The 25563-nt window shown below is 40.9% G+C and overlaps 1 protein-coding gene and 1 long non-coding RNA gene across 2 annotated transcripts; both read right to left on the minus strand.

Moving 5' to 3' along the window:
- Positions 1–1923: 1923 nt before the first annotated feature.
- LOC125017692 lies at positions 1924–3905 on the minus strand. The gene is made up of 5 exons (XR_007113873.1): positions 3802–3905; positions 3567–3630; positions 3289–3467; positions 2041–3060; positions 1924–1938 (listed from the first exon to the last, which is right to left on the minus strand). It is a non-coding gene; the product is annotated as an uncharacterized LOC125017692 (long non-coding RNA).
- Positions 3906–7383: 3478 nt separating this feature from the next.
- LOC125017961 (lanosterol synthase-like) lies at positions 7384–24447 on the minus strand. The gene is made up of 23 exons (XM_047601535.1): positions 24263–24447; positions 23146–23460; positions 22093–22261; positions 21716–21854; positions 21231–21339; positions 20369–20490; positions 20086–20182; positions 19426–19561; positions 18490–18598; positions 17242–17360; positions 16770–16867; positions 16582–16609; positions 16212–16268; positions 15418–15489; positions 13723–13773; positions 13473–13622; positions 13219–13315; positions 12803–12908; positions 9126–9191; positions 8961–9041; positions 8628–8798; positions 8457–8535; positions 7384–8326 (listed from the first exon to the last, which is right to left on the minus strand). The coding sequence occupies exons 2-23, from the start codon at positions 23157–23159 to the stop codon at positions 8189–8191; spliced, it is 2208 nt and encodes a 735-aa protein (XP_047457491.1). The 5' UTR covers positions 23160–23460; positions 24263–24447; the 3' UTR covers positions 7384–8188.
- Between the last annotated feature and the right edge of the window lie 1116 nt (positions 24448–25563).

Consider the following 25563-nt stretch of genomic DNA (forward strand, 5'->3'; position numbering starts at 1 on the left):
AGTACACATTGACAGATAGAGCATGTAAAGCAATGAGAAACAATTGAGGTCAAATAAAATAGATTATAGAGCTTCATCATGATGCCAGAAAGTTTTACGAGACCTACACAAACAGTTTTCAAAGAACTGAGACAGACTTAACAAAAGTCTGTCACTGATTACTGTAAAGGTCATATCGAAGAAGACAGACAATAAGATGCATATTTCTTCACCGTACATAGTATCAGACCATAAACCAGCGTCTCAGAGGGATTGATTGTGTTTGGCTCCTAATAAAATGACCTGTGGGAGACGGTATTTTGTGGAGACATCGCTTGGTTGCTAAGTTGATTTTCTTTTTCCTGCAGCTTCACTGTGAGTTTCTGTTTTCTGTCTTTTGAGTGTTCACTCCTTCACACTCGTCCAAGGACGCTCTTATCATCTTCCATTTACCACACACACACACACACACACACACACACACACACACAGTTTATTGTGATGCATTCTGGGCTCAGACTTGAGCATAAATCTAGTGCTGCTGTGTCGCCGTGTGTCGTGGACTCAGACGTCTGGAACAGGGTGAAGATTACGTTGTCAGCAGATAGGAAATGAGCATAGAGACGGATGAAGTTCTTGCACTGGATTTATTTTGTTTTTTAAAGGCGAGGCCACACTCAAGAGTGGGAGGAAATGACTCAGTAATTTAATTGTACCGGCTAATGATTGGATACATTGCACGATAGATACACTGCTCCTCGTTTGTGCGTATCAGGGTTTGTCATTAAGTGTTAATTCTGGAAACACAGACGTACGTCCTTGTGTCCTTCAGTACTTTACCACTGAATTATTACACTGAATGTGTTCAGTTTTGTCTCATTATTAGTCACTTTGGTGCAGTGCTCGAATCATCCCGTGCACTTGCAAAACAGTGCATTTCTCAAAACTGTTTGTACAAATATCAAAACACTACAGAAAACCTGCAAAAAAAGAAAAAAAGAAAAAGCTCATCTCTCACAAATAAGTGTACGTGTGGATGAACATGTCAGTGCCGTCAGAATGAGGAGCCCTCGTGTCGCTGTGTGCAGATGAGACAGTGTATATGTTTAGTGTTTGTTCAGTATAACAGTGAACTCTGGAGGGATGTTCTGAAGTTACACCTTAGTGTAGGCGGGAGATTGATCACAATCACAGTGGATAAGATTCACATTGACGTGTTTTTACTGTGACTCGTTGACAGATCGTGACATACAGGAAGGAAAATACAGCACAAAGAAAAACACAAAAAAAAACGAAAGCAGAAATGTGAACAGCTACAGGACAGAACCTGTTCAACCATTTTGCATATAAAGACGTATGAGATGAACTAATGTCTGAATGTTGAAGGGGGTGAGACTCATCATAATACGTGACAGAAGCACTGATAATGTAGGAGACAGCAGAGAACTGGACAGAATCATTTGCATGGAAGTTACCAACGCATTAGCAACGTGTTCAAATGAAAGAGGATGTTTGTTTGTTTGTTTGTTTGTTTGTTTGTTATCAGAGGAAAGTTAGCCAGTAGCTAACTATTCCTCCTTATATGTAGTTATTTTTAAGTTTTTATCTGAAATATCTGCGTCATGTCCTCTTCCCTGAGCCTCCTTTATTGTTTCGAAAAACAACGTACTGATCTTCTTCTGTCACGTGATATGAAAAAACAGGCACTTTTTTGTTTCTGTCTTCAAACGATTTTATTTTTTATTTTTAGAAAAGTTTTGTTCATCCTTTCTCGATACTGATGAAGAACAATGCCTTGAATTTCAATTTCATTTTTTGAATTTTAAATTGAAAATAAAAACAAGTACTTTTTTTTCTGACCTCTCCTTTGACTTGTCATCCAGTTTTACCAGATGAAACAACATTCTGCACCCTCCGAAGGCTCATGTCCATTTTCTGATGAGTCACCAGAAGAGAGACCTGCACAACATCAGGAACGTGGTCATAATGTTGAGTGTTTGTAAAGGTCATACACTGTTGCCATCCAGTGGCCATGAAAAGCACAACGCTGCATAAACAGACCTGATGGAGACGTCTGCGTCTGGAACAGGAAGCTACTGCAACACTGGCAAAACATCTGTTCAAAAAAGGAAGAAGGAAAAACACTTTATTTTATATAAAGATATAACACTTTTAAATATACTACCCATACATATATACGTACTGCATAAATATTCATATAAATAGATAATATATACGCATATACGCTGCATAAATTAAATGCTGAGTCAATACAATATAACAGTCATTTTTATTTATATGCCTCATCACCTTCACAGTTAACACACTTCCTGCTACATTTACTTCATCCTTTGTTTTATCTCCAAACTGTTCCACAAAGTCACCACACAGCTTTTCATCTTCGTTCCTTTGTTCTGTTTGTTTTTGTAATGTAGGTCTCTCCTTAGGTTACATCCTCCCTCCCTCTCTGTAAACACTGCCTGTATATATTTTTTTGGTAATACATTATTCCTGTTTTGAATTTAACCAGATCCATAAACTTGAATAGTGGGTTTGTGTGATCTCTGCATCCTGCATTGTGTATTGTCGTTATTGCTCTGTTCTGTATTGTGCATTGTGTGTATCGGCTGCAGAGCATTTTTGCAGGTATTACAGTAATAATATAGAAGTGTTTGACTGAAGGCTGAGTCGACCAAAGCGCGTGAATGTTCAATAAAAACCATTTAAATGTAACAAACTTGAACCCCACAGATGTCGCGGTAATAAAGTGAGATGGAGACGGGATTAAAAGTGACACAGACCAATCGAATGTGAGGGCGGGATGTACAAAAGAAACACAAACGAGACACCGCAACAGTGGAAGAGTTTGTTTATTTAGTGCGCTGTGTGGTTTGCGGCATGTGATCCGACAAAAGCCTGCTCACACGTCTTAGACAAACACTGCAGAATCAAAGCAAACATCAGGCTCCAAAACAAACACACAAACAGGCTTTTTTTTGTGTGATGTGGAAGAAGATTTTCACTTCTTCTTTCATCTTTCATTTAGTCGGAGTCGCTGCTGCTGCAGGAGCTGCTGGACGACTGCAGGAGGAGGAAACAGGACTCACGTTATTTCAGCTCTGGTTTATAATTATCGTTAACAGCTTCACATTTGAGAGTGTGCATCTTAGAATTCAGGTATTAGCTCAGTGACTGGAGCAGCTCTGCATGAATAATCTTTTTTTTTCAGGTTTTGAGGCTACGAAATGCTTCACTGATATCCAGAGAAAACCTGCTGTGAATGAAATGAACACTAATGTTACGACTTACTCCGTGGCATTCCCTTCCCTTCTTGTGGCATTTCTTGTGCCTGTGTCCACGTCTGTGGCGTCTGCGGCGACGTCTCGCTACCCCTCTAATAACGTGTGCGCCTCCAACTCCGTGTCCGTGTCCTCCTCCGTGCCCGTGGCCACCACCATGCCCATGGCCGCCGCCATGTCCATGGCAGTCTGAAGGAGGAATCAGTCATCGACAAACATTTAGCTAAAAACAGTCAAAAATAGTGGTTGCAGAATAATTGGAAAAAGAAAATGGAGGGTTTTATTTACCTTGCCTGGGTCTATACATTTCAGAACTTCAGATCCCAAAATGCAAGAATCCACACTGATCCTCCTGTGAGCAAAAGAAATCACAAAGTTCAGAGATGCACCTGTGACCTGTGACCGAAGCAGAGGATTCAACCAACACGACGGATGAAACGATCCGCTGCACATGAAGGTTTGAATCGTGGAATCGTCGCAGAAAAACAGAGCATCGCCAGCCGAGCTTCAGAGATGTGCTTACCTCGCTTTGAGGAGACGATCTACAAATGCTGGTGTCACCTGCCGCTATTTATACGTAAAGCCACACCTCAACCTCCAGCACATCCCTGTCACATCTCTGGGGGCAGAGCCTGACGTCCCCTCTGGACGTGTGCACTCATGTGAAGCCGTGCGCACTCTGAAAATACAAATAAAATAAACTAAAATACATTTTAATCGTTGCACTGGTGAAGACACATTCAGGTCAACACTCACACACATGTCAGGTTGAGTGTGGTCTTTTTTGTTTTAAGTTAATACGTGGTCTCTATATGTCAGATAATCTCTTAACAGTGTTTTTGAAAAGCCAGTTTGTCGACAAAAAAAACCCTGTATTTCCTGTTTTGAACATGAAAAAAGGATTTTCAATTTGAGCTTCTTGTTTTCATTGTCTTCCAACACTGACAATAGGTTAACAATGTCCACATTCCTCGTGTGAACAACTTAATAATAGGCTTTTTTTATTCTATTTTCATTCATTCATTATTTCGTTGAAACTGTCCATGCACGTACACAAACTTTTCACATGCTTGAAATGCCTCCGTTCTTTTATACAAAACAGGGTTTGGTCGACGTCGGCTTTGTCCTAATGTACTTTTTCAAGACAAATCTTGATAAGCGAAAAGGAGACGATATGAACAATAAGGTGGTTGATCGGTTTTACGCCAAGTTATTTTTATATCTGGGGCCTGTTCGTCACGTCACGATAGAAACAAAGTCTGAAGGCAGACTGAGTTCTGAGTGAGACTAGATAACATTTGAGATTAGATACCTGAAGACAAACTGCTGCTCCTGCCCTGCCCCGGAGATGCAGGAACCTGAAAAAGCTGAACTAACAGACGTAGAAACAGTTTTAACCTCGGGGCCGTCTGAGCCGAGAACGATGCTAAGTTAGGATAACGTGCAACATCTTGTATCTGAAGATGTACTTACATACATTAGTATGTTTTGGCCTCATGTTTGTGTGATTGCAGCTGTTTGGTGGCTGTGTGAATCTTTTATAGACACATAGATGATACGACTCTACAGCGTTCAATCGAAAATATTCTGCAACTTCGTCAGGAAACTAAACCTGTATTGTCTCTTTGACCTGCGAGCCGGGTGCAAAGTGTAAAATGTAGTTTTTCAGGGTGTCACATGACAAGCCTCGAGCCAAAACATTTAAACTCCGTGACATGTCGCCTTTAGGCTTAAACACATTTTCAGTTCCGTCAATAAAACAAAATCTAGTGGATTGTCCCGTGACCCGACTCTGTTTATCGTATTCAAAAGAGCCGGACGACCAGGCGCCATAGGAACAGCTTATCCCAGAAACCGTAAGACTGTTAAACTCTGGTGGAGCTGTGTGATTTGCAAAAGCCAGTGTTTTGCACATTTATTTTTTTGCACATTTCCTTGCACAACGTTGCACAATTCATGCTCCTCTGTTACTGTTTTATTCATATTTCCACTTCATTTATTTTATTTATCTTTTTTTGTATCTATACTATTTCCTTAGTATCTATATACTGCAGTTACTATGTATAATTTTGTTCCATCTCATGCTTCTGTGCAAATAACAAATAAAAATCCTTGAATCCTTGAAGATGCGGTAGATTATCAGTTTTGTATCAAAGAGGCCAAAGTCTTTTCTATATCTATGAAATATCTAAATATGTGTCGCTCTTTAGGAAAGTCGCAGCGTGACAGGAATAAAGTCTCAAATCAGGGATGTGGGGAGTTTAAAATGTTTAGTGTAAGACGATGAGCAGCTTTTTTCTCTTAAGTCTGTAGAGAGTGAAGCAGGTATTTAAGAGAGAAATCTCACGTGCAAAGTTTAAATTTCTCAGGGTGTTTCATGGCCTGACGTTAAACGAAGTCTCCTCCACATGAATTATCTTTTGCGTAGTTCTTCCATGAGCTGCTGGTTTGTAGACTTTCCTGTTTGCACACACACTTCTCCAGTTTTACACAAAGAGTATCTGTTGAATTGCTCGGGGCTTTGCGACGGTGCAGTGTCCTGATGCTGCTGTTGTTCTTTAGAGGTGCGCATGCATGGGATTACTGTCCCATTTTCAACCAGTGTTTACTATCTGCTGCACCTGCCCTGCCCTGGAGACACAGGAACCTATAGAGCAGAGCTAACAGACAGAGAAACAGTTTTTACCCCGGGGACGTCTGAACACAGCTTGCGGTTAATTTATAATTACCTGCATTAACTCGTACTATTTTTAAATTACACACTATTTATTGCCATGTTTGTTTTATTGCGGATATTCAGAGTCTGTGTGATCTTCTTTTATGCCCTTTTTTTTAAGTTAGCAGTGTTCAGATGAGGCAACGTAGTTAAACTGTGTCAGGAAACAAAACCCATATTCTCTCTTTGACCTACATACAGTCACAGGTAAAGTCTAAAATGAACACATTTTCAGTTCTGCCTAGAAAAAAAATCCATTGGATTGGATGTTTGGAAGTAAACTTGGATCAGTTTAGTTAAATTTTATTTATATAGCATCAATATCAACACAAATCGCCTCAAGATGCTTTTTCAAAATCCAGCCTGAAGGCGACACAGACGATAGTAAATATAAAGACTGAGGCTGGTTTGGTTTGTTGCTTCACATTATTGATGTGCACCATGATGCTGCCACCGCCGTGCTTCCCTGTTGGTTTGGAGTTTTTCTGTTTGCACGTCTACTCCTTTTCCCTCCGGGTTTTTTTAATTATGGCCACACAGTTGCATTTTGTAAACCCTCTATCCCAGTATGGAGCTACAGGTGTAATCTGGGTTGTTACTTGGAGCCCGTTCATGTCATGTCAGTGTATCACTCGTTTAATTTCATATACGGATCATTTTTGTAAATGTACTTTTCGTAGCAAATGTTTTCATCTCCAATAGACACAAAACGTCTCCTTCTTGAGCTGCATGATTGCTCCATGGCCCCTGTGGCGTTTATACGTCTGTAGTTTTGTTCATAAAGGTGAAAATGTTCCCGCAAATTGCAACTACAATTCTACAGTTTGAAATGTCTGGTTTCTCTTGTACAAAACAAAACGTTGGCTTTGTCCGAAAATACTTCCCGTCTCGTCTCAATATCAGCTCTGCTCTTTCATTATTGGGGATGTTTTTATTTATTTTTTTGCCCAATAAATATAAAAGTTATTTTTCATTTTCCTTGCGTTCTTTTGTAAGTTTTTTTCCCCGCTCCCTGTAACTAACAACCTTTTCAGGTGTAACGAGAGAAGAGAATTCTGAGGGTGGGTGTGTTATCCAGAAGTGAGGGGGCGTTAACTAAATCCTTATCTCGTTGTTGTGCTTCAGGGTCTCATCAAACAGGCCCAACTGGTCACACATCCTTCTCATGCACATGCTTCGTTTTAGAGATCAATGTTGTGACAAAAAAAAAAAAAAAAAATGTTGGTGCTTAAAGTGTAACACAAATCCACTCATTCACTGTAAATAAATAACACTGCGACTCACTGATGCAACTACAAACCTTGATCCGTATCATTCTGGCTGATTCATATGTTTAAGTGTAACATTTTTATCTGATCCAAAAAAAAAAAAAAAAACTGTGACAGAAAGTGACAGATAGAAAAAAATATTTATTCTAAAACCAAATGCTGAGATAATTACAAAAACATGTGATATAAGGCAACATGGGCACAAATGTGTTTTGTTAAAACTGAATATATCAAAGAGCAGCTTTAATGGATGTAACGTCCACGAAGCACATTCATTACATCAGTCCTGAAAAACGACTCCATCCACTGAACGTCTGGACGGTTTCTGTCATTAGCTGGGTTTACAAGGAGACTAATATTCTGATTAGAAGCTCAAACCGAATAAAAACGTTTTATTTAATAAACATGTCAATCGGAATAAACAGGTCGAAACTTTATGAAATTTCATTGGGCTTCAATGAATATTCCTTTTCCCAAACCGAACTCACGTAAAACGGTGAAAGAAGTCAGGTCCATTCTGTCTGAGCTTGTTTTTAATAACAACTCTGACAGAGTTAGACATGATCTCACGCTTAGACGGCAGAAAAAAACAGAAATGGTCCTTCAAAAATGAACTGAATGGAGCTGGAAAACCTGGAAAACCGGCTCCTGTGAGGCTGAACAACACAACAGCAAAAAGTGGCTATGAGCCCACAAACTGTCTTTAATAATAAAAGTGTTAAAACAATAGCAGCTACTGCTGATTAGACGAGAGACGTCCATCTTTGATCGGTCACGTGATGTTTTCATCCGTCTGTCACACGTCTGATTAAAAGCAGTGGAATAAATCACCTCACGTGTCAACAGTTCACCTGGAATGAGAAAAAAAGTCTCCGTGTGAACCCGGCTAATGTATCGTACTTTAGTTAAAGTCGTCTCATCCATCCTCACAGCTTGACCTTCCCCGCTAACAGACTGCTGGGATAAAGTCTTCTGAAGCGGCCGAGGGCCCAGACGGGGAAGACGTTTCTGTAGGACGTGTAGCTGATGGCGCAGCTCTTGTTGAACACACCTGCGATATTCTCCTGAGAACAGAGACAAATAATCAAGATTCACATTGTCACCAGATTAACCTTTATTGTTATTAGCTGAACTCAAACCTGTGTGATCCACGTATAATGTGAGCATACGATATATAAATATAGATAGAGTCACCTGTGGCCAGTCTCCATTGGGAAGCTGCTTGTCAACCAGCAGCTGTGCTCCCCTCTCAATGGCCTGTGTGTCAGGATGCCTGGTCATAGACAGAGATTTGGATTTAAATAGCATCTAAAGTCACTCTCAACGTCGTTCCTTTACGCCTGTGAGGAGCGTCCGTGCTTCTACCTGACAGCCATCAGTCCTAACAGAGCCCAGCAGGTGTTGTGGATTTGAGAAGCGCTGCTCTGGATGTAGCGCCGCTGCTCGCACGACTCAAAGTCCTCCCCCCACCCTCCATCCGACATCTGCCGGTCCAGCAGGAACCGACACGCTTTCTGGACCTCTACGCAGGCGTCGCTGCTCACAGAGGACACAGGGTTTCACTGAACTGTTCAGTCTTTGGAATTCAAAAAACTTCATATGTCGTTCAGCAGGTTCAGGAGCACAAAGTGTTCCAGCAAAGAAACTGAACTCTGTTCAGTGATTGCGAAAATAGATTTCAGAGGTTGAAACTCTTACTTGTCCTTGTAGACGTGACCCATACAAGCGAAGGCTTCGAGGCCAAACCACATTCCATACGTGAAGCACACTCCCCAGGACCTGAGCACGAGCAGAGAAGGATCGAGTCTGTCATGATCAGACAGAACATCAGACGGTAAAGTAAGTAAAGACGCGTACGCTCACCCTTCCCAGGATCCATCAGGCCTCTGAATCCTCCTGCAGAAGTTCAGTCCATCTCTCAGAGTGGACCTGAAGGTAAAAACAGTAATCTGTTTAAAAACAGTCAACAAGAACTAAAAGATCTATTTAAGCTTTAGATGCATGTTGAGAAGGTCACTTTAATGCTCCAAACAGTCTCAATACACATCAATAACTCCACTGTACTTTCCTCCCCTCAGGTTAAGAGTCTGGTGCCAGATCCACTAAAGGTTTGCATGTATAAAAACGTGTGCAAACTCATTGCACGTGCAAAAAAAAATGTACGAATGATTTACTACAATGATTTACATCCACTCAGCAGGTTCTCCTCAATGAATATGCAGTATGGGGCGTTTACAGGCGATTTTGCACGTGCTGGGAGGAGAAAATGCAAATATATTAATTTAGCAAAGTTATTTATCAAACCAGAAAGTCACTTTGCTCATAGAAAATCCGTCTATATTTAACTTTAAGGAAGTTTCCCTATTAAAACATTCATTTTTATTCAGTAAATATCCAAACAGATCAGATGTTTCCAGATGTTTGCCACCATTACCATGGTCTACAACGACCATTCCATCGCGTGGGCCTCTCTTATGTCTCAGTCCGTCACTGCGCCGTGTTTTAAAATTATATTCAGATGTTTTTGGCTCTAACTCCATAACGTATCATAATGTCTTCAGCTGACACCAGTTTCAACGATGAACAAAAAAATACCGCATGGAAAACCCTCCCTTACTGTAATCTGCAGTTCCAGCGCACATGCAAGTAGTTGCATGCACATCTCGTAAACTCACATCAGCATCGTGAGTCAGTTCGCTTACTTCCACTGGGCCCATCCCCAGAACCTCACCCATCGACTGCTGTGACTCTGTCCCTTTGGTTTAGCTTCCAAGAGTCTCCACAAACTTCAACTGGTCCAAAACCACCCAAACTCCCTCCATGGACCACATCACCCCAGTTCATCAGCAGCTTCATTGGTTTCCAATAAACAGATCCTGCTACTTATCATTAAGGCCCTTCACAACCAAGCTCCATCTCATCTGTCTTCCAGTTATATGCAACCTCCTCAGTTATTATTAACTTATTGCACCTTCTGCTTCCTCCATTTAACCTGCTTTCCCTCACATCTCATTTCTATATAGTTTTAAAATCTGCATGTATTATATTCCACTGTATAGCTTGTGCAATAGTCCAAACTGCCTATAAGGAGAAACTTTTAGTTCATTGTTTCTAAAGATACACATGGGATTAGGTTCACAAAGGTTCCAGAGCTACAGAAACAGGAGTTAGAATTGATACGAGTGGTGATGCATAAACTGATCCTGTCCAGGAAATAAACTTTACCCCAAATTTCTCAAGAGTAAAAAAAACATTTCACCCTATCAAAATGTTTCTTTCATGTACAAATCAATCAGGTCTTATGAACCCTGTTTGGTCTGAGGAGACAATAGATGGGAGGATATTTTCCGACCTGTGGAACACTCCCTTCCTCACCTGTGCACACACATCAATCCACTCAGTATAAATATAAAGCGCTATGACATTTAGTTTGTGACATTAAAGTCGATGACAAACGTGGGAGGGAGGGAGGGAGGGAGGGAGGGAGGGAGGCAGGCAGGGAGGGAGGGAGGGAGGGAGGGAGGGAGGGAGGGGGGGCCAGAGAGGAAATAAAGTTCAGTACAAAGATGGATGTTGGACAGAAACTGTCCTTGAGCCTGTCTCAAGTGTCCGGTTCCGTCCTCCAGGGGGCAGCAGAGTGGACAGGAGGTGGAACCATCTGTATCTTTCAGCTAAATCACGTTTGCATCTAAATGACAACATCTTGCTGTAACCTGCCTAAAATTCCCCCAAATCTGATGAAAACTAATGGGAACCCAGTGAGTAAGCAAACACGTTGTGCAAATCTCCACCATTTCCACAGAAAACAACCCCCCCAGAACCCTCCTCTTACCGGCAGAGGTTTCTACTCTGCCCTCCTCTCACAGAAAAACAATAGCTGTTGCCTCATGTAGCCTTAACACTTGGCAACTGTAGGGAATGTGGAATTAACAGAACAAAAGTCCAGAGTGACAGTACAAGTATTCACACGAGTTGTGTTGTATCAAATGAATAATAGGCCCTTAAGACTCTATATCCCTTCGTATCAAAAGAACAAAAGCCTTAAAAAAAATAAGCAAACAAAAGCTTCATACCAGTAGGGTCAAGACGTATCTCTCTGACATTTAGAGGCTGCCTTTAACGGCGAATCCGACTTTCCTACCAGCGCTTACAGATGGAGGTTTCCATCGATGGATGGAAATGGGACTGGGCAGGACGGGAGGTCTTTACTTTCAGGGTCCAGCATTTTGCTAAAACACATCTCCACAACTTCGAAAAGGCTGAGCCAGATAATCTCTGCTTCAACAAGAGTTTACTAGATAAACAACCTATTTCATATTTATTTGGTATATTACAAGATCACGATGGGGGACGAGGAGTTGGGGTTTCAAACAACAACCAGTCGCAGTAACGTGTTTACATGCACTTAAGTTGTCTAGTTAAAGCCCAACTAAGGCAATAATTAATCATTTTCATGTGCTTATAAATGTACTGATCAAGACAAGAATGAAGTTCCTTTTTGACTTTAAGAAACTCAGCACGCTGCTTTGCAGATGTGCATAACATTCACCCTCATGCCTCACAAGCACGATGAGGAATTATAATTAGAGATGTGACGTTGGCAAACGCAATAAATCTATTGCCCAGTACTTTAAAATGAATAATGGGAATGGAGTTGCAGTTGTTTTTTGTTTAATGCCTTTGTTTAATTAATACTACGCTTTGCTCTACCTCCACCAGTTACAAGGAAATGATGGCTTATACACTGAATTTATTTTTAAAAATTGCTTATACAATTCTCACGGCCTAATGGGCCTGATTTATAGAGCGGTTGGCATGGAAACTGGTGGTCACCATTATGTCACATCTTATTTGTATAGCGTAAAATAACTAAAACATGCATCAACATTATATTAGCTACCTAAAATTACTGACACCATCCTAGAAAAATCATATTTTAGTGTTTTAATTTGACCCAAATCCCACCCACTAACATGGAAGTGACCGATGCTGCAGCCTCCAGCCACTAGGGGGAGCTCTATGGGGTTTGATTCCCAATCAGTGTAAAGGTGTTTACTGAAATTCTCATGTGATAATTAAAACGAGAATATGTATCACAGAAAGACTCAGATACCCCACCAGGAGAATATGTACTGGTGGATGTTTGAATTTAAATGGTTCTGATTCTTAAGATAAAATAAGCTAGCACCAGGTTAGCATCTTAAAAATAAATAAGTATCAAAATGATCCCGTCTTTTTAACGAGTCTTTGGAAGTTACGGCTCCATTCAAAGAGCCATAAATCCCGTCTCTAATTAGATTCCTGGTCTGGAATAAGTTCACATTCCTTGGGTTTAGCATGTAGCATGTATGACTTCATTAGCTTTTAGCTTCTCAGGAGATTCGGGTTCAAGTGTCAGACGATGCCCAGCGTGTCCAAGCTCCGGTAATAAACTAATTTAGGGCTTTGAAGGAGCTTCTCTTCTTTGAATGTCAACTAACTCAGCCATCAGTAAGTGGAGCTGGTGTACGTCCACAGACATGTAAACGTTGTGCGAATACCTTATCTCCTCAGCGCGGTGGTCGGGGTGGACTTTGTGGAAGTGACTCAGAGCCTGCATGACTGCAGAGGTGCACTCCACGTAGGTATAATCTATCATGATGTCACCTGGGAGACAAATTGCAGAACGATAGCAACACACAAACATTTCAGTAGCCACGCTGCATTCCTGTCTCACAGCCACAACACAGCTTATCTTTTTAACTTTGTGTCATTTCAGAAAGTGCACATTGTTGCAATATATCCTGAGTGCAGTGGAAATGTGTCTCCCAGTTTCTAGTATTAAAAGAATTCAAAACATTGTTTTTACAAAGACAGTTCTGTTGAATACATTTGTGTTACACCTCAGCTGCTGCAACATATCTCATGGTCATGGTAATGAAATGGTCACGGAGGAAGGTGTTGGCACCAGACTCACCAAACACTTCAGAAGGGTTGAGCAGCTCCAGGAGTCTCCCTCCTCTCTTAGTTTCATAAGTGGCAAAACCACCATCTGTGTTTTTCATGTTCAGCAGCTACAAAATGAAAAAAGCAGAAGAGGATTTAGTCTAAAAACCTAAAGATGATGACAGTGAATGAGCTCGATGGACAGTAGCACAGTAGCTCCTCCTCTCAGCTCCTGAATCTGACTCTGAATATGCACATTAAGTCTTTTTTCCTCTGCAGACTCACCACGTTGACGGCGTCGTACAGACGCTGGGGAGGGACACGCTGGTTAATGACGGGACAGAGCTCCTCCAGCAGCATCATGGACTTCAGGCCCTCGGCCGTGCAGTCAGACACGATCCAGCCACAGTCACGGGTACTGAAGGGGAAACCTCCCTGATGAAGACAGACACACACATATATACGGTCAAAGGCATTTAAGGTATTTTTTAAGGACTATTTGTATTGTATTTATATTATATTTAGTTAGTTGTACCTTGTTCATCTGCCTGTAGTACTTCTGGTATTCAGGAGGATTATCAGGTATCTGTGAGAAATCACACGTATAAAAACATTTAATATTTTTTCACAGTGTAATAAACAGAACATACAAGACAAAACTGCTGTTTTACTGTTGCTATAAAACAACGTATAGTCTATATAATCTGGCTTTTTTGACAAGCCTTCAAAAAAAGAACCAAAAAAAAAAAAAACAAGTCCACAACGTAATGATAATTAATTACAGGTATGTAAAATAATTAAGTTTGTATGTAGATGCACATTTTGCTGCATTGAGCCTGAATGGATGAGCACATCTGGATGCTGTAATTTTACCCAAATCTTCTTTGCAAAGTTGCTCAAGCTCAGTCAGGTTCTTTAGAGAAGTGATTCCTCAACCACTGTGCTGCAGGAAATTATCCAATTTCACTTAATAAGTCAGAAAATTATTATTTATTTTACTGCATATTATTTACATTGACTGCAAATAATTACTCTCTGTCTGTCTATGCCAGTGAGGTATAGTGAGAGGCAGAACAGAAGTTAAATACTTTTCCACTAGAGGGCAGAATAATTAACCTGCTGCCATTCAAACAACAGAATAAGTCATGATGCTTGGAGTGAGACAGCGGTGAAAGCGATGGATAAATACTGGAAAAGAAAACTTAAACTTGATCCAAACTGGGTCCTAGATGGAGGTCCCACATATCCAAGCCCGTTTGTCCCCCTAAAGTCCTTATTCTATGGCAAACGTGAGTGCAACATGTTTGAGTACGGTAAACTTCTCCTGGCACAGTACAGGTGTAAGAGGGTCCCTTGGGACGGTACATTTGGTCACGCATGCACACAAACACTGTTAAATACGCGATGCATGAAGCGTATTTCATACGGAGTAAATTGAGAGTAGATGATCATTATTTCATTATATGTTTATTTAGAACATCATCCTCCAGTTTCCTCTGGTATAGTTGGTCAGAGCTTCATCCTACAGCAAAATAATGACCCAGAACTTTAGTCCGAGCTCAACCAGAACTACCTCAGGATAAAAACTAGATGGAAAGCTTGAAAACATGGAGTGGACCATGACCCAGTCTGTAGACTTTAACCCCATGAAGCTGGTTTGTGATGAACTGGACAGAAGTCATCACCTTTACCATACTTTGATATGCAGTGTCCACCAAACGAAGGATCTAGTCTGATGAGCAAAAAGCTTCATGTTGGTCTCAACAGACCAAAGAACTTTATTTTTATTTGACCACAAACCTTAAGGTGAACTCAAGATTTAATATGAGCTTTCTTTAACAGTGACCTTCTCTTTGTCATCCTCCCATACAGCTGTGATAGATGTTTCTTTTCTTTCTGACATAAAAGCCAAATAATAAAAGTGAGTGCTTCTTTATTTTATTTTATTGTATTTTATTTTTTGGATAAATAAAAAAAAAGTCAAAGTGCTCTTTGATGTAAAAAGCCTTTACTAAATGTGGCTAATACATTGTAGAAATTAAAATGCACGTATGCGTCACGGCCCATCAGGGTGACTTTTTCTTCATACTGACCCTGATTCCACTCATAAAAACAATAAAATGTTAAAAACATCTGAGGGGATGAACGCAGCTTCTAACAGCTACTCTACGGCATCACAGCTTTACAAGTCAAATAGTTCCTGGTAATGTTAAGTGCAGGTCTACTGTACCTGTGTGATGCTGAGGAAGTGATGGGCGTCATCCAGACACTTGGCCAGTTTGGGGTCGTCCTGAGCTCCTGCCTGAGAGACCAATAAAACACAACTTTAGGACATTCATGATACATCTATATATGACACGTCTCTGGATTTCATGCCAAACAACAGCTCTTCTCAAAGCCATCTACGGTATGAGATACCTCAGAGTTGTGTTTGACCAAACTCATTGTGAGAACCAAATTAAAAAGCTGAAACATCTAGAGAAGCTGGGCTCATATGTGAGGTCCCTCAGGGATCAACACTGGGTCCACTTCTGAAACACAGTTGCATCCTTGGAGGCTCAAACTGAGAAATCATAGGCATATTACACAAATTCTAATATTAGTTAATACCCCGTTTAAAATCTGTACGTTTACGTCCTTTAATTATATATGTTATTTAGCTGTTTACCAAATCAGACCAGTGTTGTATTAACAATATGTAATGGCTACAGGGTTAAAATGAGACTTGCTGCCTTTATGTTAAGGATTAATAAGCTCTACATATAATATCATACTATACAGACTGAAAAAATGCTACAATGGACAGTGACTCAATGAGTTTCTTCTTGCTCCAGACCTGCTGCACGTGTCTCGGTTTGTTCCTTTTGTTCTTTCAGTTCGTATGCAGCAGGTGAAATAAACAGCCATTCTAACATCTGTATAATATAGAATTATTCCTTTATTGATCCCTCATGGGGAAATTCTTTCTGTGCAACCGAGCCATCCATCTGAGAAGGACAGCGGAAGCATGTGTGTCCACGTTACCTCAAGGAAAGCCTGCACAGCGAAGCAGGTGTCCCAGAGCTGAGATCCATTTGTCCCCTGAGTGAAATGAAAAAGGACAATGTGGTCAAACACTTCTGCATTAAAATAAATCTGAAGGAAAATGCATAAAAAGCGGGTTTGAGAAAGGTGAAACTCAACAGGCTGGAGACATTAAAAAAGCACATTAAAATAAATCTGATCTGATCTGATGAGTGAACCATTACAGGACAGAATAAGTGGACTCAGAGGACGAGGCCCATTTCTGCTGCTTCTCTGCAACTTTCACAGCAGCTTTTCTACTTTAAGCTTCTCAACTGTTCCTAAACATGAGCCTTTACAGGGTGAAAAGAAGAGGGGAACAAACTCTCACCTGCTGTTTCATGCCATCCAAACCCAACCTGGAACACAGAGACCGTACTTTTAGTTTATCCGTCGTACACTTTTACATTTTACAAACTTGAACCGAATGATTCACTTTGCAAACACTTTCCACATCACGTGTTATGAAAGGCTATTCTCTGATAACTCTGATCTGTCTTGTTTAGTTGTCGGACTGACCAGAGATAGTCTGCGATCCGGTCCACGTGCTGCTGAAAGGCTGGAGAGGAGGGACCGTCCGCATACCAGCGAACCAGCATGTTAATGGTCTTGGAGATCTGTGGAGAACGAGCCTCTGTTTCTGTCACTGTGCATTTAAATGGGATCGAATACGTGAAGCTCGTCTTAGTAATTTAACATTTAGTGTCACGTGTTGTTTTTAAGCTTTATGACTTTTCTATGGAGGGTCTTCAGGGTGCGTCATCAGAGCATCATCAATCTGGATGAGATGATGAAATGTGGATGTCGTCCAGACTTTTGCCTCTAGATCCTGGTTTAGCTTCACTAACCACAATCACCTCCTTTCCTCTGATGACTTTTATCAGTCTATAAAACTCCAAATGTTTTTCATGGTCCAACCGAACACGGTGACCTCCAGATTGATGACGCACTGTGATAAAAGTGTAGCTCATATTTAATCTGAGCTGTTTACCGGCCCGATGCTGATGCATTTGGTGAAGCGGTCGTCAGCCACGATGTGGTCGTACAGCTCTTTGACAGCCCAGCCTCTCACTGTGCTGCTGTGGTAGGCTTCATACACGTTCAACACCACTGCAGAGCGACAGGAAACAGGAAGATTCACAAGGAATTCACATGAAGTAACATTAATGTGAAGGCGAGAGGAGGTAGATAAAAAGTAGTAGATAAAAAGAATAGATGGATGTATACGATGCACTCATAACGTTATTATTATATACAGATCTTACAATTGGGGGAAAAAAGCGATCCAGCCTGCCAGACGAAGTGTTTTTATACCTGAGCACAGATATTGACAGACTCTGAGGGACAATGAGGACCATAGATACACGGCACGGTGTGACAGGCATTGCTGAATACATCAGGGCTGGGGAGGATAATGAGAACCTGCATCGGCCTCCATTTGGATCCAGGCAGGGGGGCTCATTATAGCTTACATTTTAATCCAGTAAGTCAAGGCTCTCAGGTTACTCAGCCAATAGTATAACTGGAATTGAGGTAAGGCCATTCAACCTCTTGATTTGGGCCTTTGTAAAAATTCCTTACGGATACGATGAGTTTTTTTATTTTTTAATTCCAAATGAAGTCAGAGATAATCTTGTCAAAATCTGAGAAAAAAGATTGTATTGATAAAGATTGGTTGATAGTTTGAACAGGTGCAAAAATTAGTTTTAATGGACCATTTGCCATCTCGTTGTGCTCTAAAAAAGTAGCAAAATTCAATTTAAAGAGGTCTGAAATGTCCCCAGTTACCAGTTACGTGAATTTGTCCGTAATGACCTTAACCTCCTGAGACTTGAGCTTTTATTTTGTATGCATTTTTAATTTCTCCACGATGAAATGTCCACTATCATGTTTTTACCGACTACTGTATTAACCCTTTGCTGCCACTAGATGGCAGACTAAAGCGTCCACTACTAGGAGCAGAATAAGCTGCAACAAAACCTAAAACTTAATGTCCCCATATGAGGACGCAGGGTTTCAGGAGGATAGGATGGATAGGAATTAAAGGAAAGTGATAGTGCTGCAGAGTTCACAGGGAAAAGTTCACTTTTTAAAACATTAATATATAAATATGTGTAATAAATCGTCAGCATATAATGACGTATTAGTACCATTTGGCAGGAATGGATCACCGTGCAAAGTGTCAAGGTGAGGCTGAGGTAAATATTGATAAAATAAAATCCTTTGAGTGCATACGTACTGTAGGCGACCGTGAGCAGTTTGCTGTGAGGTGTGTACAGGTCACACGGCGCCACGTTGAACTTCTGAGCCGGCCAGTCGATGGTGGCGTAGTCCTGCACATACAGCTCCTACAGAACAGACAGCAACAGTTACTCTGTGTTGTACACAACATATCAGAAGTATTGATTCATTCTGGAGGCGTTCAGGTTCACCCTGGACAGGTCTCCAGTCTGTTACACAGACACGGGGAGAACATGCAAAGTCCACCCAGAAAGAAAGACATCAGTGCTAACAACCACACCACAGCTGAACCACTGTGTTCAATAAGACATATGTTTCATGCAGTGGTGGAACAAAGAAGGAGACTGTCTCGAGTTGAACTCCTGAGTACGGTAAAGAAGCAGAGAGGCTGTGTGTGAATACTGACCAGCTGGTAACACACAAACACACCAGGAGGGATTTGGGAACCAGTTTAAAGCTGATTCATTATTGACTTTTGCTTTGCATGTTTTGAAAGGATATGAAAAACACAGATACTGCACAGACTTTAGTTGGTTTATGGGACGGCAGAAGATTTTTGAACCAATCTGGACACGAGTTGTGTTTGAGTAAATGCTGCATTATGCAAAATGTCATTTTCTTTAGGTTTCACTGATAAAAGTCATTATGGGTTTCAACCAACACAGCTTTTTAACTGTGGGCCAACCTTCATTACTCTAGGACTAAACCACTCAGAGTGATTCTGAAAGACCATGAATGAGCTCCAACATGTTCATGAACAGCATCCAGTTACTTTGTCTACGTCCTAAAGAGGCTGGAATGATGAGAGGTTAAAGGCAGAAAACACAAAAGGAAAACCTCAGATTCTATTCCACTCATGTACAAAACTCGATTGTTACTCGACTGTAGCGTAGTGTGCATAGCGCCCCCCTGTGGGGGGATGTGGGCTCAGCACCTGTCTGAGGCTGAGGACCAGAGCGTCTTCCTCCGCAGACAGTCTGACAGCGTAGCAGTAGCTCATCGGGAGGTAAACCTGCCGACAGTGACACCACAGCGTAGACGGGTGACACGGCGTCCACGTCGGGAGCAGCCTGGAACAGACGAACACACATCTGACACCCCCGGAAATATACAACGAAGGAAAAAACTGAATCATCATCACCATCTGTTATTTAGATCTGCTGCTCTGCAACCAAACATAAGCTCTGAAACCCATCTGGGGAGATACTACTTCATTTGTGATAATTAAAGATACATGAATAAGATGCATGAATTTATTTTTGATACAGGCAAAGACCTTTTGTTCACAGGTGTCAAATAGAAATACGGGACAGACGCGTCACTTTTCAGCTCAATTTCTGTTTTTATCTTATTTGTAGTTTACATTTTCAGATAAATTTTGCTTCATATAGGGGAGATATTTCATAAGCTGTTCTTTGCTTCCATCTCTCCTGCACATGAATGAACCATTTTAAAGTTCTTCATCTTCTATGTGCAGATAAACAAATAAATAAATAAACCTGGTCCCGTGTGAACAGGCCTTAAGTTAATCGTTTTCTGTATTTTTAAAAGACAGGAAGAAAAGAAAAGTAGAAATAGTCGATATTATTCTTACCACATCTCTGGCAGGAGTGTGTTCAGTCCGTCCCAACTGTACACGTTTAAAATAGCCAACCAGAATTTACCCCAGGAGGGAATCCCAACAGCGCCACCTACACCAGGTAATAAAGACAGACACAGTTATATGAACAGGTCACATTACATTTAATAATCAGTTATAACGACTAAGTGATCGAAGCAGCTTTAATATCACATAAAAGCTGTAACATCTTGATTAAATAATGAAGTTTGTTGCATTTCTCTTTTTTTTTGGTTATTTCAACTTATTCCCTTCCAACCTTTGCTGTGCAGGTTGTTCCTCGCCCGAACCACGTCTGGGTCGTCTGGACCGACTCCCAGGATCCTCAGGGAGACATAGTTCAGGGCGGTGCCAAACACCGTGGACTTATCTTCAATGTGGCTGCAGCAGAATAATGACACACAGCGCTGCTGTAATTAATATTCCAGACATGGTCGACTCTTCACACACACGCTCCTGTAATTATTTTGTTACAGGAGGATCACGTGTTATTACTCTGCAAATAATTACTGCAGCAGTTCAGTGTACAACCCTGTGCAATATCTGACGACCACTATCTGTTTGTAATTCAGTGCTTTTTGTATATCAATACTTATATATTGTTTACTTTTTTTAATGTTATTATTTATCTTTTACACAGTTCACTCTTTACCCTTGTTATTATTTTGTCTCTATGTTCTGTTGCAAACTGCAATTTCCCCACTGTGGGACAAATAAAGGTTTTTCTATTCTATTCTATTCTATTCTATTCTATTCTATTCTATTCTATTCTATTCTATTCTATTCTATTCTATTCAGTACATTTGACTGTAATTGTTACCATTAAAATAAAAAATTAAAAAATACCAGCTGACCTACATGCAGCAGTGTCTTATTTACTTAAAAAAAAGATTTGTTTTGTGTATTTAATATTAAAACTTAAGTTAGAAAATAAAATAAATGGGATATTTTTGGAAGAGTTTTATGACTCAGCTTCACTACTGAGCTTCATTATTAAATACATTCCTGTTTGAAACAACCTGCTCCGTCACATGATCACTAGTTGAGTAGTTTCGTATCCATTTATAACTGAGAGAGAGCAGCTAGAAACACAGAATAATCTGAGGTTAGCGTTGACTTACAGACCCCAGCCTCCATCCGGCAGCTGAATCGAGCGCAAGTATCTCACCATCTCCTTCTTCCAGGCGTCGGGCAGAGGGATGCTGGCCACGTGGCATGTGACGAGTAGACCTGGGAGGCACGGATGTGGAACGGACTTCTGTTTTATTTTGACAACACTTTCTTTTCTTGCTTGTTTTTAATGGTTTCTGTGTGACCGTCCGCTCCTTTCCCACTAATTTCACCTGTTTCCCCATTAGATCAGGTTGTATTTTATCCAAATATCTGACCCTCGTCTGTCTGTTCCTCAACTTTTAAAGGTTTGCACCTTGTCTCCAGCTGTTGTTTGTTCTTCTGTTCACTGTGTTTTATATATCCAGTGATGTAAAAGTACAAACCTGGACCCAACACACCAGACTTTTCTGCAAAAAGAGCTTGCAGAGACCTGCCGGATGCTGTAGTAGCAGCCGTTAAGTTGTCTGGTGTGAAACAGGAGGACGTAACTAACCTGGGAGCAGGAACAGAGGTCCCCCGTAGTCCCCAGCCCAGTGACCGTCCTCGGCCTGGAGCTGACTGTAGAAGTGCATCCCTTTCGCCACAGCCTCCAGAGCGTTCTGGGCAGCAGGCGAATCACACACAAACTTGCTCTGTGGAGACGATTAGAAATAAAAATTAAAATTAGAAGTCAGGGTTTATGTCTTTTTTGCATTAGTTAAGGTTTATTTAGTAGCCTGTCAGCTCCTGACTGCAGCTCTTCTAACGTCCACCTCTTATAAATTAACCCAAATTAACTTGGAGTGCAGCGTAACAGTAGACAACCAGTAATAATCTTAAATCAGGAGAGTTTTCTTCTAATTGGACGAGAGAAATCGCTGTAAAACGCACCGTGTCCAGACCCACTGAGTGGGCCTCCAGCATGGTCTGCTCTCTGTCCGGGGTGTCCTCTTCGTCCACATAGCGCCACGTCTGCCTGCCCTCAACGTTAGCCAGCCTCCAGCGGCTCAGGTCCGTGGCCGGCTCGGTCTTGTAGGGGCCCCCTCTCCTCCGAAGTTCACTGAGGGAGACATAAAGTATTGTCTTGTAGATGTTAGTCCTGGAAGTGATGGCATGAACCCAACATCATGGAGGGAGTCTGGGATTATATGAAGAGACAGAAGGATCTGAGGAACATCTGTGGTTAGTTCTCCAAGATGTTTGGAACAAACTACAGGACGAGTTCCTTCAGGAACTGTGTGTAAGTAGAAGAACTGATGCTGTCTGGATGATTTATTTGAACTTATTTTAATTTTTATATACTTTTTGTGTAACAAACACCAAGGCAAATTCACTGAATGCACAAATATAAAGTCTATTCTGATTCTGTTCATTCACTGCATCTTGTGAACTGATGAAATAAACTATTAACATGATCCATTTCTTAGTTTACAGCATTTTTTTCACACCTGTCTAAATCTTTTGCACAGTACTGTGTATATGTATGTTTATTTAACTTTATTTATCTGTTATTTACATCTATACTGCTTATTTAGCATAATTTCGTTCCATCTCATGCTTCTGTGTGGTTGCGAATGACTTATAAAACTCCTTGAATCCTCGCATATAAAGCGTGCGTCGCTGTTGTTACACATTATTTAATAACTCAATAATTAATCATTATTTAAGCAGCTTTTTGTACCTGGTTTATATATGATATTATTTACTTATAAGTGCTTCAATATTGTTTAAATTACCACAGATTATGTCAAATAAATGAAACCTAAAAACAAACTAAACAAAGTAAAGAAGGAAAACCACTCGACAACATTTTGTCTCAACTCCTGTAACCACAGCAGCTGAAAACACGCGTGGACTCAGAGTTTCCTCAGTAACTACCTCGTGATAAAGGGTTTTAGTTTCTGGAGACTTGATCCGTTCAGTGAAAACAGAAAAGTTACTCACGTCCCCTCAGTCATCGCTGCCTCCGACAGAAACTGAACCTGAACGACATGAATGGGTTTTCAGGTGTAGACGAAGCTCCGCCCCTTCCGCTCTTTGTAGTCCCCAGAGCACAGTTCATGCATGTTGTTCAGCGACAGCAGGACTACATTTCCCAGGGAGCCTCGCGGTGCCATCCGATGGGTCATCCAGATGGAGAGACATGAGCAGAGGCTCTGCCGGCCAATCACGATGTAAGCGGGCGGAGAAAGGCTGCGTCTTCCGTGGCTTCCTCCAATCACAGCGCGCCCACGAGAAACGGCGCACACGTGTTTACAGCTGCATGAGAGGAGGGGAGAGGTTTTAGTGTAAAAATAACACAAATCCAACACTTATCAATGTAAAAACTCTGTAGAAGTCACAAAATTAAAAGCAAAACGAAATAAAGAATAAAACAAACCTATTACACTTTGTGTATTTATATATAGACTATATATATGCATAGATTAGACATATATATGTTTACATTTACCACAACACAGTGACTGAAAGATGAGCATTTTAACAGAGAGTGGTCCTGGTTTGTTGCAGAGAGGATTTAAACCAAAGCGTCTCATTGAGGATTTGTTTGTTTTAAATGTCCCTGTAGCTGCAGGTGGTTTGTCAAAGAAAACCTACGGCAGCGGTTCATCGGTTCATCAGCAACGTTCAGGAGACAACTCTGCTCCAGTGTTCAGGGTTTTATTTGTTTGGTAACTTAAAGAAGTCAAGTCAAAGTTTCTAAGTTTCTAATTTGTAAAGCACATTTAAAAAAAAAAAAAAAAACAACCTCAGTTGAACCAATAAATCAACAATCCCCATTAATATGAAACAGATATACAGTATATATATATATGAGAGTTTTACTTATATAAAACTAAGTAAATCTGTCAATTAAAACAGTGTTTGTTTAATAAAAGTCAAGATATTCTGCTCAGCTTAGACTAAAGGCTCTAAACTCTGGGTGGCCTGGATATAAAAGATTATCTATCAGGGTTTTTTTGTGTAGTTTTTGTGTAAACCTGCTACTCACATTATTTCCACAGCCCCCCATAACGTTCTCACTTGTCCAGACGTTATCATGAAAGTTAAAGGAACATACCTGTGTGATAGTCTCTGGAGTCTCGGCTGTGGGGGGACAGCACCGTGGACGTGGACACCAGGGCGTGTGATGGACGTCTCGTCCTCCAGTCTCTGCTCCGTCCTAATCCATCCTCATACACAGTCCAGTTAAAACACCCAGAGAACAACAAACACTGCTGTAAGAGGAACAGACCTGATGCTACAGGCCGGGATGTTGTTATGATTGTGATTGTACTCGTGTTATCATTTCCTGGTTCTTCAGAATCTGTATGTGCCATGAGATTCGTTCTATGTCCAGTCTCTGTTTAGTTTCTGGTCAGTGTTTCTGCACCAGCTGTGTTGTGTATAAACAGTTCAGTGCATGACTTTTTAACCTGTCCTGGTGTTTTTTGGATGAATGATTAACCTACAATGGCAGGAAAAAGCCATTAACTTCATTCAGCGATCACATGTGAGGGTCTCATCATGCTCACTTTGTATAGTATGTTATCTGGAGGTGACAAAAAAAGCACAAAGTTCAGGGCTCTGATCTCTACATGACTCCATCGTACAGGAATGTTTTTGTCCGTACAAACCTCCATTAAATTAGAAATAGGTCGTCCTGTTGTGGCAATACATGTAAACAGTGAGCTAACGTGTCTTTTTTATGTATTTCCAGGAGTCCATAACCAAACAAGGTGACTTCCTCAGGGTGTAACTGGTATTAAAGGAGCCTGTCGACTACTTTCTCCTCTTCCAGTTGTTGTAGGTAGTTTATTACCTGCACTGTGTGTATCTTCCTTTGTCGGCTGGTGAGATTCTCATGTCTATTCTCTTTTCTCTCATGTTTCCTTTAGACGTAGTTTGTGTAGTTGCTCCTGTGGTTGTAAGTCTGTTGTTCTTCATGATGGATTCTGTGCTGGTGATAAAGTCTTTTGTTTCCTGATGTTTATGCCCATTCCACAAATTTCAAAACTTCCTCCAGATGTTTCAAACCCAGAACCTTCTTGCTGTGAGGCATCAGTGTTAACCACCTGCAGCCTGCGGCACATGGCAGTGACCTGCAGGCCTGAGAAATTAATCCCATGTGAAGGGCTAAAAGCTGCAGTTCATCTAGTGGCTACTAGAGGCTCCAAAAGGGAGCAAATCCCCATAGACCCCCATGTTAAAAAGCCTTAAACATGTTCACAGGCACAAAAAAAAAAGGTTTTGGCCTCAATAGTTTATTTCACTATTCATGACGACTGTACGGGGTTGAATTTCTTTATAACTCATTGTTTTTTGTTTTTTTTAAGGTTTAAAATCCTGCATAATTAAAGGTGTTGGTAGCCTGAACTAACA

Source organism: Mugil cephalus, chromosome 12 (genome assembly GCF_022458985.1).
Source record: "Mugil cephalus isolate CIBA_MC_2020 chromosome 12, CIBA_Mcephalus_1.1, whole genome shotgun sequence".
Lineage (NCBI taxonomy): Eukaryota > Metazoa > Chordata > Actinopteri > Mugiliformes > Mugilidae > Mugil > Mugil cephalus.